This window comes from Dipteris shenzhenensis, chromosome 27 (genome assembly GCF_047967505.1).
Source record: "Dipteris shenzhenensis isolate YYH24624 ecotype China chromosome 27, Dip_SZ_1.0, whole genome shotgun sequence".
Classification (NCBI taxonomy): Eukaryota; Viridiplantae; Streptophyta; class Polypodiopsida; order Gleicheniales; family Dipteridaceae; genus Dipteris; species Dipteris shenzhenensis.
Window position 1 is genome coordinate 5,763,834 of NC_141622.1, and position 14,392 is coordinate 5,778,225.

The 14,392-nt window shown below is 44.4% G+C and overlaps 1 protein-coding gene across 2 annotated transcripts in view; it reads left to right on the top strand.

The window, feature by feature from the left end:
* The window catches only part of LOC147883785 (sec23/sec24 transport family protein), a 183,065-nt gene that overhangs the window by 165,816 nt on the left and 2,857 nt on the right, over positions 1-14,392 (top strand). For both annotated transcript variants that reach the window (XM_087398534.1, XM_087398535.1), the window contains exon 14: positions 6,767-6,981. In XM_087398534.1, coding sequence (XP_087254660.1) covers positions 6,767-6,981 — 215 coding nt within the window. The remainder of the gene's footprint in view (positions 1-6,766; positions 6,982-14,392) is intronic.

Consider the following 14,392-nt stretch of genomic DNA (forward strand, 5'->3'; position numbering starts at 1 on the left):
AATCATCTCAAAAAGATGATTTTTACTGTTTTGAAAACGGCCAGGCTTGAAAGAGCTCCACACTCAGCTGTAGAACTCCTATAGGAGGTTGTGGCTGACAAACTTGAAAGAAGTCTGAACAACAAACTTCTTCACAATGGATTTGATCCTGGAGGCTTGGGCAAGCACAGGGATCCGGGTCTGATACCAATTGTGAGAAGATGGAAGTGAGGAGAGCAAGGGAGGGGCTGCAATGAATCTGTTGTATTCAGACATAAGAATACAAAAGCGAGTACAAGAATATTAAAACCGTAAAACCCTAGGGTGAAACCCAAATTGGGGATTAGGACCCATACTCACTCACTCAAGCAATAACCGTGTTTAAGGGTAAGAGCCTTGATGAGGGAAAAACTGTTGTATTCAGACATTAGAATACAAAAGCGAGTACAAGAATATTAAAACCCTGAGGGAAAAACTGCCCCTAACTTTAATTACTAGCCTAGATTACATCAAATGAAAATGCATTACTAGTGAGATCTATAGGAGTCTAGTACACCCCTAAAAGTCTAATTTGTGGAAGCTCGAACTCAAACTCAAAATAGAAGAAAGGAGTAAATCTTTAGCTCCATGAGCTCCACACAGGCTTGAAGATGCAAGACTAGGACATGGAATGAAATGGAAAGGAAAAGCAAGACTAGGAAAGCATAATGGAAATGAAATAATGCGAGAAAGAAATATACAACTAAGCAAAGTACTTACATGATCAAGAAAGGCATGAGGCTTGATGAAAATGACAATGAAAGTACAATGCCTTTATAGGATAGGCACACACACTCTAAGTGTCAAATGTAAATGGGATAAGTCCTATAGTGACACATGGCACTCTAGGATATAAAGTAGTATAGTACTACTCTAGAACACACTAAAAGTCACTCAAATTGACTCCATTTCCTAACACCCCCCGATGGAGGAAAGGTGAGGGACTACTGGAATGGAACCAAGAACAGAACATGACAATGATGGTCATCAAAATTGTGCATGCGAGTCTAGAACTAGACATGCCTCCCACACAATCTCAAAGGCAAGTGAGCATGGCTCAGAGGCTAGTGAGCATAACATAGAAATCTCATCTAGCATGGCTCAGAGGCTCATCATGCATGGATGCATGATCAACTGAGAGGTCTAGGAGACCAATGCACCAACAAATACACCTAACAAAGCCAAAAAAACACATGGCTCCCACAGTACATCCCCACCTGGCTCCAAAGACTAATGAGGAACATGGAGCCACACACCAAAAATATAAAAGAAATACATCATTTTAGAAGGACTATCCAAGGCAGAGGACCTTTATTGACTCAACACACATGATTTATTGCATTCATTTTTTGGAAACACCCCTAGGGCATAGTACCCAAATATATTAATTATGCTTTAGAAAACAAAATCATGATCTCCATCATCCTCTAGATGCGGGAGACAGACTAAAAGAGCATGATCCTGTGTAGGCGGGTCATCTTCGTCTGCATCATCACTAGTGGTGGATGCCACCCAACTGGCATGATCCTTCGATTGTTGTTAAGCAAGCTTCTGGTAACACCTGTCCTCCGTATGACCGAGCTTGTTGCAGTAAGTGCACTTGAATGGCTTGAATGTCTTTCCTCGTGTTGGTGGAGTCGATGGCCTAGGTCTCCATTTGTTGGTGGAGGCAAGTGCCTGTGTAGTATCCACTGAATAGGATGGAGATTTTTTGTTGCGGCAATCCTTTTCAAGCAAAAGAGACACCATATCTTCGAATGTAGTCGATGCAATGCGAAGTACTTCAAGGGCATTCTCACAGCGAGAAATCCCTTCCATACTTGTCATCAGGATAGCCATTTTGTCCTCGTCATTCCAGCAACACTTCAAATTGGAGAGTTGTTGAACTAAAGATTGAATTTTTGCTATATGTGCACTCAAAGTATCAGACTCTTCCATTTTCAGCTTATAAAATTGCATTTTCGGAAATACCTTGGAGTTGGTGATCTTGTTACCAAATATATTCTCAAGGCATGCCCAAATCTCCTTTGCCTTGGACTTGAAGTCGATGTGATGAATCAACGAATCATCTAGGCAAAGCCCGATGATTGCGATGGCCCTCGAATTGTGTTGCTTTCAAATTTTTCGTGTTTGAAGCTCCGTTGATGCCTCAAGTGCTTCATCATCTTCGATGGCATCCCAAACATTCTCCTTCATGAGAAGGAGTTGCACTTTTGTTTGCCATGTGGGAAATCCGTCCCCCTTGAATTTGTCCACAAGGAGAGAGTTGGTGGAAAGCGAACCCATAAAGCTGGTAGCTAGGAGAGAGAAGAGTGATGGATGGAATGAAGGGCACAAGCGAGCTGAGGGAAAAATGGAGGGCTGAGGAAGAAATGGGAGAAATGGCAGGCAAAAGGAAAAAAAATGACGGGCACAATGGAGATGTAGGAGAGGAAGAAATGGCGGGCAGAATATGGGCACCAACTTGCGGGCAGCAGCTTCAAGAGAATGTCAGGCAGAAGGAGCAAATGGTGGGCTAGAGCAGAGGTCAACGATGAAGAGGATGGACAGCTCCACGTTGAGCTGTCTGCATCATGCTTGGGCTGTCAAATCATAGAGCTCTAGAACAAAATTCGCACGTAGAAACAAATTTCGTCACTTCTTGCAAGGGCTGTAACTTTTCACAGAAAACTCAGATTGCAATGTTGTAAAAACTAAATTTGTAGTACTCAAGGTCCTCTACAATTTTGCTGAAAACACAAAGCCGTGATTCTGCTTCTAGATCTGGATAGAAGCATCACATCGTCCGCAGGTCACAAAAAGATGTAGCTGAAAGAAGGAGAAGAGAGGTGTCAAATCATGGCGTGGAGAAGAGAGCTCTAGATGGAATTGGAAAAGCCATTCCTCCAAGGGGAATGAGGGAGAGAGGCTTCAATGTCCTCAATCTCTTACCTCAACCTCTTGGAAGATAGTCTATCTCTGATACCATATGAAGATGCAAGACTAGGACATGGAATGGAATGGAAAGGAAAAGCAAGACCAGGAAAGCATAATGGAAATGAAATAATGCGAGAAAGAAATATACAACTAAGCAAAGTACTTACATGATCAAGAAAGGCATGAGGCTTGATGAAAATGACAATGAAAGTACAATGCCTTTATAGGATAGGCACACACACTCTAAGTGTCAAATGTATATGGGATAAGTCCCATAGTGACACATGGCATTCTAGGATATAAAGTAGTATAGTACTACTCTAGAACACACTAAAAGTCACTCAAATTGACTCCATTTCCTAACAGGGCTTAACTAGGGTCCCGCCAGGAGCCTTGGCGCCTCTAGAACATGTCTGAAATTGACCTCCGTCCCGCTTGACTCCTTTATGTGGGTGCACTCGTAGACGTTGTGAAGCAAACCTAGCGTTGTGATGCAGCAATAAAGGTGCTTTGGATGGGTTGAGAGCTCATTGAGCCTATGACGAATCTGTTGCTGACCTCAAGTCTCTAGAGAGTGGGATTAAGGTCCTGAGTGCAGAGGCTCCCCAAAGGGATAACCTGAGTGCACAGAAGCGCTTCTCCGGAGATGAAGCACCGAGTTGCTAGGATTCCGTCCATCTCTATGGGTCTTCTCTTGTGATGAGGTTGTTTGTGATCTACAGAGTTGGGGGACATTTCTAGCAACGGGCGTGATGAGTCAAGATGGAAGTCGGATGACCTTGTGTACGAAGAGTGCGGTGAACCATTGATCAAGGTAGTCAAGGACTTGACTCTTTTGTAGTTATCCATGAGTAAATGGGGATCTTCCATATCATGTGCCTGTGATCTCAAGTCTTGCCTCTATCCAGAATCTGGGATGAGTTTCTGAGCTGACCCATGGCTATCGATACTGCATGGGAGAGGTGGATCTTTAGGTATCATGGTGCTTGAATGAAACCGTCCTCACTCAAGTGGATCTCCCTTGCCTGTGGCTGTGTTGGGGCTGTCCATGTGTGATGGACATATAGCTACCATAAGCCATCTCTAATGATCTATAACGACCTAATGAATCTCTCACTACATCAAGCACAAGAAGGGAGCGTTCAGGGAATATTGGTACGGAGCTATAGACATGCCATGTGAACAAAACCATCTAGTGATCAACAGTACAGCATGGGGTTGATCTCTTTTTTTGGAAAAGGCCATTTTTTACTCAGGCTGATGCCATATCTTGTCCAAATATTCTGCATTACGAGCTCTCTAATGTCTACCTCCTTGTCAAGAATATGGCTTCCATTCCCTTAAGAGGGAGTTTATTTGCATTCATGTCAGCAACTATTTTTGAGAGAATGAACATGTTGGTATAATGCTGCTTCTTGTAAAGAAAGAAAGATTGTGTTTCTTAGTAGTATGGAGGAGGGAGTTTGTACTTAGGCCAGCAGCTTTGCTATGGCAAATCTTTTTATATTGTTTACTCTCTTTTTTGAAGTTCTCTGGCAAGCCTGGCATCCATATAGAATTATTGTATACACCAAGGTGATATACTTTCTCATCTCCATAGGTGTGATGTTCTACATTTGTTGTAGAAGCTGAAGAGGGCATTCATTCCATCTAATACTCTCTTTCACACATGCATTCCATGTATCATCATCGTCAAATTCCAAGCCCAAGTGCTGTTATGATGAAGCTTTCTCCTGTTTCTTTCCTTTGAAGGTGAGGGGGGAAGGGCAGGAAGAAGAATGCTTGAAGACAGCAAGCACGAAGGAATGTGGAAAGGGAGAGGGAGAGGGAAAGCCAAAGGATGGAGGGGAAAAGGAAGGAATCAAGGGAGGCTGTGAGAAAAGAGCGAGGGCAGCGAGGGGAAGACTGACGGACCCCTCTGGCCAACCAATGCTGCCAAGCAGCTGGTAGTTCTTTGGAGGGGGGCAGAGACAGTTGAAGACAGGCAGGAATTCAGGAAAGAAGAGCAGAAAGGGGGGGAGGGGAATGTGTTGAAAGGAAGGGGTGGAGGCCGAGGCCAAGATGGGGCCGAGGGGTGCCCATCTCACTCCTGTGCACGGCCTGGATGTGCATAGAAGCCTTTGGGCCCTGGGGGCTGCAGACACAGCCCAGAAGGGGCAAGGGCCCCGAGATGGGCTTTGGAGGGGACTGAAGGTCGGGGCTAGAAGTGCTACATGGCCTGAAGGAGGGCATGGAAAGCCAGCATGTCAGCACAAACGGGAGGCAAATGAGCAGTATGGAGCTGAGCAAGAGGAAGAGAAGGATCAAATAAGGTGCAGAGGTGCAGGGCTGATAGAAATGAGATTCAAGGATGGAGGAAGGAGGGACAAGAAGCTTCAAGTGCAGGGAGCTTGTCCATTGAGTTTACTGCATCTTTTTTAAGCTGGAAGAGATACAAGATTTTGGAAGGACTTGCTCAAATTTTAAAGAGCTGGAAGTGTGGTATGCTAACATTCTGTCCAAGACACATATATCATTGTAGAAATGATGGTAAAATAAAGGAGAGTAGATTAAAAAAGATCTCCAGGATATTACAAAAGCAGAGCTTAAAAGACCAAGTACATACCTTTTAAACAGAATTTGGTACGTCCATCCACAGCAATTTGCTGAAGGAACATGGAGAAGTTAATAGAGCTATACAAATGACTCAAAAATAAGGGCAGGCCCAAGATTGTGGGCAATCGTCTGATAGAAGGATAGCGTAGGCAAGTACGGTGATTGGCACTGTGTGGATGGCTGTGTTCTAATTATAATTGTGCATTTTTGCGGACTAGGTAGAGTGGTGCTTGCATTGCCGTGGCAAAGAAGGTGGTAAGAGGGATTTTTTAAGGTCGAATTTCAACATTAGAACAATGAACGAAAGAGAGGTTTATCAAGTTCGGCAAAAGGGGGGGGGGGAGCCTATGAGGGCAAGAACTAATGACCCCTGTAGGGGGACTCATATCATAGAAAGAAAGAAAGTTTATGAAAGTCTTCGGGAGACCGTGAAGGTCTATGAGACTAAAGATAACTGATACAATGAGCATAACGGTGGCGGTCTCAAAACGGGCCAGCCAACCGTTTCTACAAAAAAGAGGTTATGAAGGACGGGGTGTCTAGTCCTGATACAAAAAAAATGTGTCTACCTCCAGATGATACAAAAAAGAAGGGGGGGGCACCAAAAATGGGGCAGAGGGGGGAGATACAGTATATATGTGCAGGTGGTGATCGTCAGAGACCAATCATAGAGGGGCCGTCAAATGGGAGGTCAGAAAAAACCCTGCGATAGATGATTGGCCTTTGACGTCACACGGCCTAGTCGAGCTCGGTCGTCGGGGGCATTTAAAGCAGTCCAAGGATGTTCAAAAGTTTATTCTTGTCCAAAGAATGTTAGTACCCTATTTGTATATGGAATTACAAGCTCAAGTCCAATTTTTTGTCAAGATGTGGACTGGCATACTGTCATTTTTTAACCAGCCATATGGTTGCTGGGTGACATTCCCTAGCTTCTTTTTTTGAACCTGGTTAAGGGTTGTGCAACCAAGTTGCATGCCATTGATAATACATTCTTATTCTCTATCGCATCTTTATTGGTCATGGGGTCAAGATTTGTGTAGACAAAAGATGTCTTTCATATGGTTTCCACTTGATAATGAAGGATCTTTATTTTTGTGTGGGAGAAGAGAAGGGACAGTGAGGAGCAGACAGAGAGAGAGAGAGAGAGAGAGAGAGAGAGAGAGCTTTTTCAGATGGTCAAAACCACTGGCAACTATATTATAAACTGATGTTTGTTGATGCCTTGTGATGTGTGCAGTGCACTTGAGCCAAGCTCCTTGCTACGAGCTGTTTATCCCGTGTTATCTTCTTATACTTCTCCAGATAAGCAAGCATATCCACGCCATTCTCTCAGCCGGGCTGCACTTATAACTAGCAGCAGCCCTATCTTTTTCCTTGATGCCTTTACTGTTCTCATTGTTTACTATTCCTCCACAGCTGATCCTGCACTTCCGTTTCCACCACCTCAAAATTGTGAGTTTTCTGAATCTCTTTCTGTTCCCCTTCCCTCTTCTCTACCCTAATATGTGCACATCCTCACACGCAGTGCTTTAGTTGAACTTGTTTTCTTATTTCTAACATCGTTTCTCTCCCCACCTCCTGGGCCCCCTTCGGGACTGCTTTTTCCTCTTGAATTGGCTCCATTGTTCAGCCCTCGGAAAATTTGAAGCTTACTAGGTCTGAGAGATCCCAAGGCGTACGGCCCTTAGTGAAAATCCAGGTATAAACTCAGATAAGTAGGATATAGGATTGGGGTAATGTTAGGTGTAAGTAGCATCATTGGAGGGTATAGCTGGGCCTACAGCTGTATTAAATGAGAATCTTGGTAAGATAGTGATCAGCATTGGAATTTGGCATGTGATTCCCAATTATAGGCAGGCAAAAAATCATACTTGAGGACTCTTTCATATGATAGTACTAGTAAGTTTGGTCCACTTTCTATTGCACACACTAGGTAGTTTGTGATTTGTATTTGGAGTGCATGATGTATTCTTCATTTAGTCTGCGATGCTTTGTTTACAATTCTATGTATGGGACTGCATCTAAGCTTTAATATTGAACACCCCTAGTTTACTATTTTACGTATGGGACTGCATTCTAACCCCTAGTTTTCTCCTATATCAAAGTGCTGGTAATTGTGGTTGAAATGTAGCATATTGAAATGTCTGTCAAGTAATTCTTCACGTATTTTGTCAATGGGAAAAGTCATGTTTGTACTAGGAGGCAAAGCAATGAAATGAAATGGAGCGAGTTGAGATGGTGTGAGAAGAGGAAGCATCTTTAGGCATGGTTGCAGGACAAGGTGATCTGATTTAGCCAGGCCGTGGGGAGAAAAGGGCGGGGGGGGTCGGTCAGTCTCGTGATAGGAGGATCATATGAGGGAAGGCAAGAGTGGAGAGATTGTATATGCCAGTGACTCCCTCCCATGTCTCAATAATGCTGGCAAGAGATACCTCAAAGTGAAATAAAGGTGAAATTGTCTAAGACATTATCAAAGGAGCATTTGTAATAAACTCTTTCTAAACGGCCTAGGTCTATTTATGTTACAAACACAGGTTTCAAAGTAGCTGCAAAAATGCTGTTGAGCTCAGATCTCAACGGCAATTGTGTGCACAGCCTGAACGAGATGGTGCCAAATTCCAATCAGATTTGTCACACATTTGGGATATTCTTGTAGAAAGCTCTAAGGCTACCATGATACCGCATTGTTCTACAGGCCTAGCTGTCTGACAAGATATTCTACCAAGACCTTCTTGAGGACCTTGTCTTTAAAACCAAGGATCTTCTTCCAAATGTACTATGACGAGGAAGGTATGAGTAGAAATTTACTTACGGATCCACTCAAACATCACACCACTGTAGAAAGGAATGTTTACGTGAGATTTGTTGGATACAACTACCTCAGTGCAGGTGGGCCACATGAGAAGAACTTCTCTACAACGTTGCAATCAGTGAGGGTGTGTACAAAACACATGTTCCTACAGTATGGAGTTGCCTGGCTGGAGATGATCTACAGCTCCATTGCCCAATCAGCAGTTTCCTATCTAGCCTTGGGACATTCTCGTACATGTTTCAATGTCAATTACAAAGGCATTGTGAGGAGCCCTTGATTTATTTCTCTACGAGTCACTTAGGTTTTACCCCAAAGTGTAGAGTTAGGCATCCTATGCCGATTTCCAAGCAATGGCACAATCCGTATTCCTGACTTCCTAAGTTCCTTTCCAAAAGTGTTTACAGTTTACTACGAGGTTACCGCTACCCCATTGTAACAAGGGAAAGTGTTGTGCCTTGTATTAATTGTGATTGTCACTTTGCAACAATCTCAATCATTCACCAGGATTGCTTATATGTCATGCAAAATGAATATATGGTGGATGCCAAGGTTATTGCATCGGATTCAGTGGGAACGGGGGGGGGGGGGGGGGCGGGGGGGGAGGGCGCTGGGTGATGGATAGCTCTCACTTCACTTCTTCCCACACGCCACATGGATCAGCAAACGCCTACAGGTTCTTTCCTGGAGATGTTTCCATGAGAGGCATTGGCAGCAATGGATCTGCAGCCAGGTTTTGTCCGATTTATGGACCTGCTTATATTCTATTTCTATTGGTCACCCATACGGCTTTGGATGCGTAGATGAGATGCAATGGCAACTGCCATTGCTGTTCAACATTTTCCTGAAAACACTTTACCACTGCCTCTGAAGATGCTAGATTGCCTAAAGTTTGGGAGGCACGTGTTCATGATGGTTGCACAACTTTCTTAAAATCCCAAATGACCTTTTCAGTTCGAGGTTGAGTGAGGATCACCAGCCTTTATACTGATTCGAGGTCTCTTTATCTCCAATCAAGATCACCAAGCATACCAACACCCCGGCGCAGAGACCTTCCCTTCTCTGTGTGGGAGATGATAGCTAGCATCATAGGCTGGCAAATCTGGATTGCTCAATGCAACCTAGTCAAATTGAGAGGGCAACCTTTGTAGGCACGTGTCTTGACAATGTGTACACACACGATAACTCCAAATTTGAGCAAGGATAAGAGGGACGTAAGACATCTAAACTTTTAGGCATTGACATGTTCCACGTTTGTAAATTTCTGTGTGCCACTATTCCAGGGTTCTCATAAGCACTGAGCCAAAAACCCTATCGAATAGTTACTACTAGGACTCTAGTGAAGTTGATCTGATAGCAAATAAAGGAGCCTTGATACCAAATAAGAGGGGTAAAATGCAGTAAGTTTCAGAAATCCAAGCAGACGTGTACATATAGCTGAATGGAGGCAAGCTGGCCTCTAGAGCTAAATGAGAGAGTGCATATATGATATACAAGGACACCTACATATGGTAAAATTCGAAAGAGGGTTGAAACTGTCCCAAATTCAACCTAAGGTCCCTAACCCTAAATTGCAGGTTTAGTGGATGAGGACGCATAACTAGTCATTCTTCTACTTAAACAGCATATACACTTTGATTGCTTTTGATGCAGTAAATACCAAACCCAAGAATTATAATCTAGACTTAGACTTAATAACAAGCCGCTTGGTTCTTCAGGTTATCTTGTGGGCTGCTCCATTTGAGCCCAAAGGCTCATTGAGTTGACATTTGGGAAATCTCAAGTTCTGTTATCAGATGCAAAGTTTGATAAATTTCTACATAGTATCCGCGGGACTTGTGGACCTAACGCACTTTTTTAGGACACCCCCCCCCCACCAGTGTTATCTTTCCTGCAACTGTCAGACAGTTGGGTTTGGGACAACATTGGACCCTTATGACAAAAATTGACACAAATGATTCATGACTTTCAGCCAGTACCTCGTCTTGAGATTATAGACAACCTTAAGGACTGGACCCTTCTCTCGGATGATCCTACTTGTCATTCATTGGTTAATGTCACGGCTGCAAAGTTGTAGAAGGTTTTAGTGACTTCTCCTTGGGTTTCTAGTGATGCATATAGTATCTGGTCTATGACTCGTACTTCTCGGTGGTGGGGAAAAAGTTTGCAGCAAATTTGGGCTTTTAACTGCCCCTTCATCAATAGATTTCGTTTTGGCGAGTTCTCCATGTGGTACTTCCATTTTGGATAGATCTTGGCACATTGACATGGTGCTCCCACTACTTGTCACCTATGCTTGTCCCCGTGGGAGTCTATGCTTCATGTTTTTTGGCATTGCCCTAAATCTAGTGACTTCTTGTTCTTTCTATAGCAATGCATACAGGCCCCTTTTTTTAGTGATTGCTTTGGCGATCTATTCTTGCTGTTAGGAATTCACCCTATCAGGCAGGGGTGTGATCATCTCTTCACTTGGGCCCGCTATTGGGCACTATGGACTCCCTGGAAGGACCAAAAACATAGCTTCTTTGGTGATCCATCCCTTGCCAAGTATCACTTTTTCATGGCAATTGTTCTACAACTCTCTGCATGCTCAAGATCGTGGCTATCCTGGTTTCTGGTGATATAAAGAGATCTTCTGATGTTGTAGTTGCATGTCCCCTACTTGGGGACTGCTTTTTGTAATATATAAACAAATAGATTTGACCCCAAAAAATGTGTGCGTGTGTGTGTGAGAGTGAGATTAGATACTAGGCACTCTGGACTCTATGGATAGATCGTAATCATAGAGTCTTTGGTGATCCTCAGTTATCCTTTTTCTTATTTTTTCGCAGATCTTTGCAGCAATCTCTCTTTACTTGTCTGCAAACTCACTACATAGATTCTAATGTATATCTTTCTTACACTGAGATTTTCTGTTGATGAATTGTCCAGCTTTCCCGTTTTGGGAACCTCTCTTGTAATATAAAGCAATAAAATTTTCACTAAAAATGTGTGTGTGTGTGTGTGTGTGTGTGTGTGTGTGTGGCTGCATGGTGGATTGAACATCACGGATATTCATGTGCATATTCTTGCCTTGCCCACAGGGGAAAAATATTGTTGCAATTTTTGCAAGGTGATCAGCCTTGGGCTCTTATGATTAGGACTCTGGTCACTCATATCAGTATTTCTGCGTTTGGTCATTGGCAACTCGATCACTGGGATTTCTTTTTTGGCTGCACTGATGGCACTTTGCCTGGCTGCCCTTTTGTCTCCCGCTTCCTTCTTGACTGGAAGCATGTTCTTTCTCATCTGGAATGGAATGGACAGCAATCTTTGCTTGGGAATTCTTTGAGAGCTGAAAGCATTCACTGGTCGAAAGTCTTTCAGTCTCCCTTGGCTTTACAGGAACCTTGACGTTCCTACTTTGTCTCGTTTAAAGGCATCACCTCGGTTGTTGATATTATAGATGATGTTGGTATTGTGCTCCCCTTTTCTCTAGCAGCCACTACATATGGATTGGGCTCTCATTATCGTCCTTTGTGGCAACAAATTACTTCTATGCTTTCAGCTTTTGTTCCGATTCCTCCTTTGGAACTCCAGGATCGGTTGGAAGATTGGACTTTAACTTCTTCAGGGTCCTCTTCTCGTCCTTTGAGGCTATCTCAGATTACTGTACCTGCATTGTATAAAATCCTTTTGCCTCAACCTTGGGTTTCAGAGAGAGGTGATTCTGTTTGGCGAATGCATCGCCCAGCCAAGTGGTGGAGGAAAAGATTACAACAACTTTGGGCCTATAAAGTACCGCTTCAGCAACAGGTTTTCTTTTGGCGAGTTCTTTTGGGAGTGTTTCCATCTGGACAGCTATTAGCTCATCGACACATTGCTCCTGCACTTTACCACAGATGTTCTGCTTCTTCGGAGACTGTGCCTCACTTGTTTTGGCATTGTCCGTGCTCTCGTGAGTTTTTTGATCTGCTTTGACAGCGCCTGCAAGCGAGATTTGGGTTTCATCCATCGAGACTAGAGTTTCATCTTTTCTTCGTTTGGGTTCGCTACTGGGCACTATGGACTTTATGGACATATAGGAATTGTAAAGTCTTTGGTGATCCTACTTTCTCTTTGTTTGGCTTTTTTAGGCGTTCTCTGCAGCAATCTTTCTTTCATTGCTTGCAGACCCGTTGCATAGATCATGAGGTATTTTCGTCATATACTGAAATTTTCAGTTGATGTAATTGTAGCACCTTATTTTGAGGTGGCTACTCATACAATATAATCAATCAAAGATTTCACCAAAAAAATGTGTGTGTGTGGTTGCCTCATTTTTTAGGTCGCTACTCTTATAATATAATCAATCAAAAGTTTTCACTAAAAAAAAAAGTGTGTGTGTGTGTGTGTGTGTGTGTGTGAGAGAGAGAGAGAGAGAGAGAGAGAGAGAGAAACAGACAGACATAAAATTTGACTTACAATGTAGTAATGTACAGGGTTTGTGTGATCCGTGGAAATGGAAAATATTTTGGAAATATAGCAACAGATTGCAACATGAAATAGTAGCCTTGCAGGAGCATAATCAGCATAGATATGCCGGTCAATCAGGGCATTATCTTGCTCTGATATATTCTATGCGTGTGGCAATGCTTGTGAAGCATGTTCTTCATCCAGTTGTGCCTATAATGACCGAGAAGGTCGATGGAGCATTAATTAATGAGCACTAATCTGGCAAGCTATGCTGCAATATCCATGGAGGCAAAATGCTTCAATAATGTTCCGAAGCCTGGAGACAATACTATGGGTCATATGCACCTGCTGACTGTGGAGCGGGTGCAGTGGACCCAACTTCAGTTTGGTCTGGCTGACCTGTCCTATTTACACCTTCCACCATAATGTTTGGTCGTCTCACAAGGCTCTGTTGGATACTCCAAAGTAGGTGTCATGATCGGTGAGAAAACTGTAGCGGGAGACGAAGGGAGAGATGATGTCAGTGACAACCCCTCTATCCCAGGGTAGGATGGAGCAAACGATGTCATGGGTTTGGGTATATCACTGCCAGTAGCTGTAGCTACGGATGTAGAGGCTGTGGATGGAACTGGGGCTGAAACTGAAACGGAGGCTGATGCTGAAGCTGAAACTGAGGCTGGCGTTGAAGCTGAGGTTGAGGCTGAGGATGAGGATGTAGCTGAGACAGAAGCTGAAACTGAAGTTGAAGTTGAAGCTGAAGCTAAGGCTGAGGCTGAGGTGGACCCCGCATTTGCTTGGCTGTCAACTGTGAGTCCACTTTGGTTGTAGCATGTGTTCACATCCTTGAGTTTCAATTGTGTTTGTTTCTTGGTTTTGACATCATCTTTCTTGGCAGCTTTATCCGTATTTTTGCCACCTTTCCCCATTCTTTTTGGCTGATCTCGTGTTCGGTGCAGGTGTTAGTGCAGGAGCGGGAGCGGGAGCATGACCCCCCCCCCATGGTGAGAGGCACACCCAGTCAGGGGCTGAAAAAGAAGGGGAAGTGAGAGGCTATGAGAGAGCGGGGGAGCTCGACAGACGGGGCTGCAGGTCGAGGCAGAGGGAGCAGGTTAGAGTAGAGCTGCAGCGTGGGGGAGGGGGGGCTGTGGGCTGGAGCGGAATGGCGAAGGGGTAGGGCGAGGAGGTAGTGTAGGGGGGGGCTGTGGGCTGAGGCCGTAGGCTGGAGTGAGCAGGAGGGAGAGGAGGGAGTTGGAGGTGGGTAGGAGGGCTGCGGGTGGAAGGTGCAGCAAGGCGGAGGTGCGCAGCCAGGCAGGAGGGTGCGCAGCGGGTGGAGGAGCCGCCAAGGAGGTTGGAGGTGGGGCAGTGAGCAGAGGGGGGTTCTTAGGTGCACACGAGGGGCAGCATGCAGTGAGCAGGGAGCAGCACGGGCAGCAAGCAGGGAGCAGCACGGGCAGAGAGCAGAGCAGGGCGGGCAGAGAGCGGAGCAGGGCGGAGCAGCATGCGGAGGGCGGAGCAGGGCAGAGCACAGAGAGAGAGAGAGAGAGAGAGAGAGAGAGAGAGAGAGAGAGAGATGAAATGGTATGGTATGATGTGATGTGATATGATTGTATTAAAGTCGTC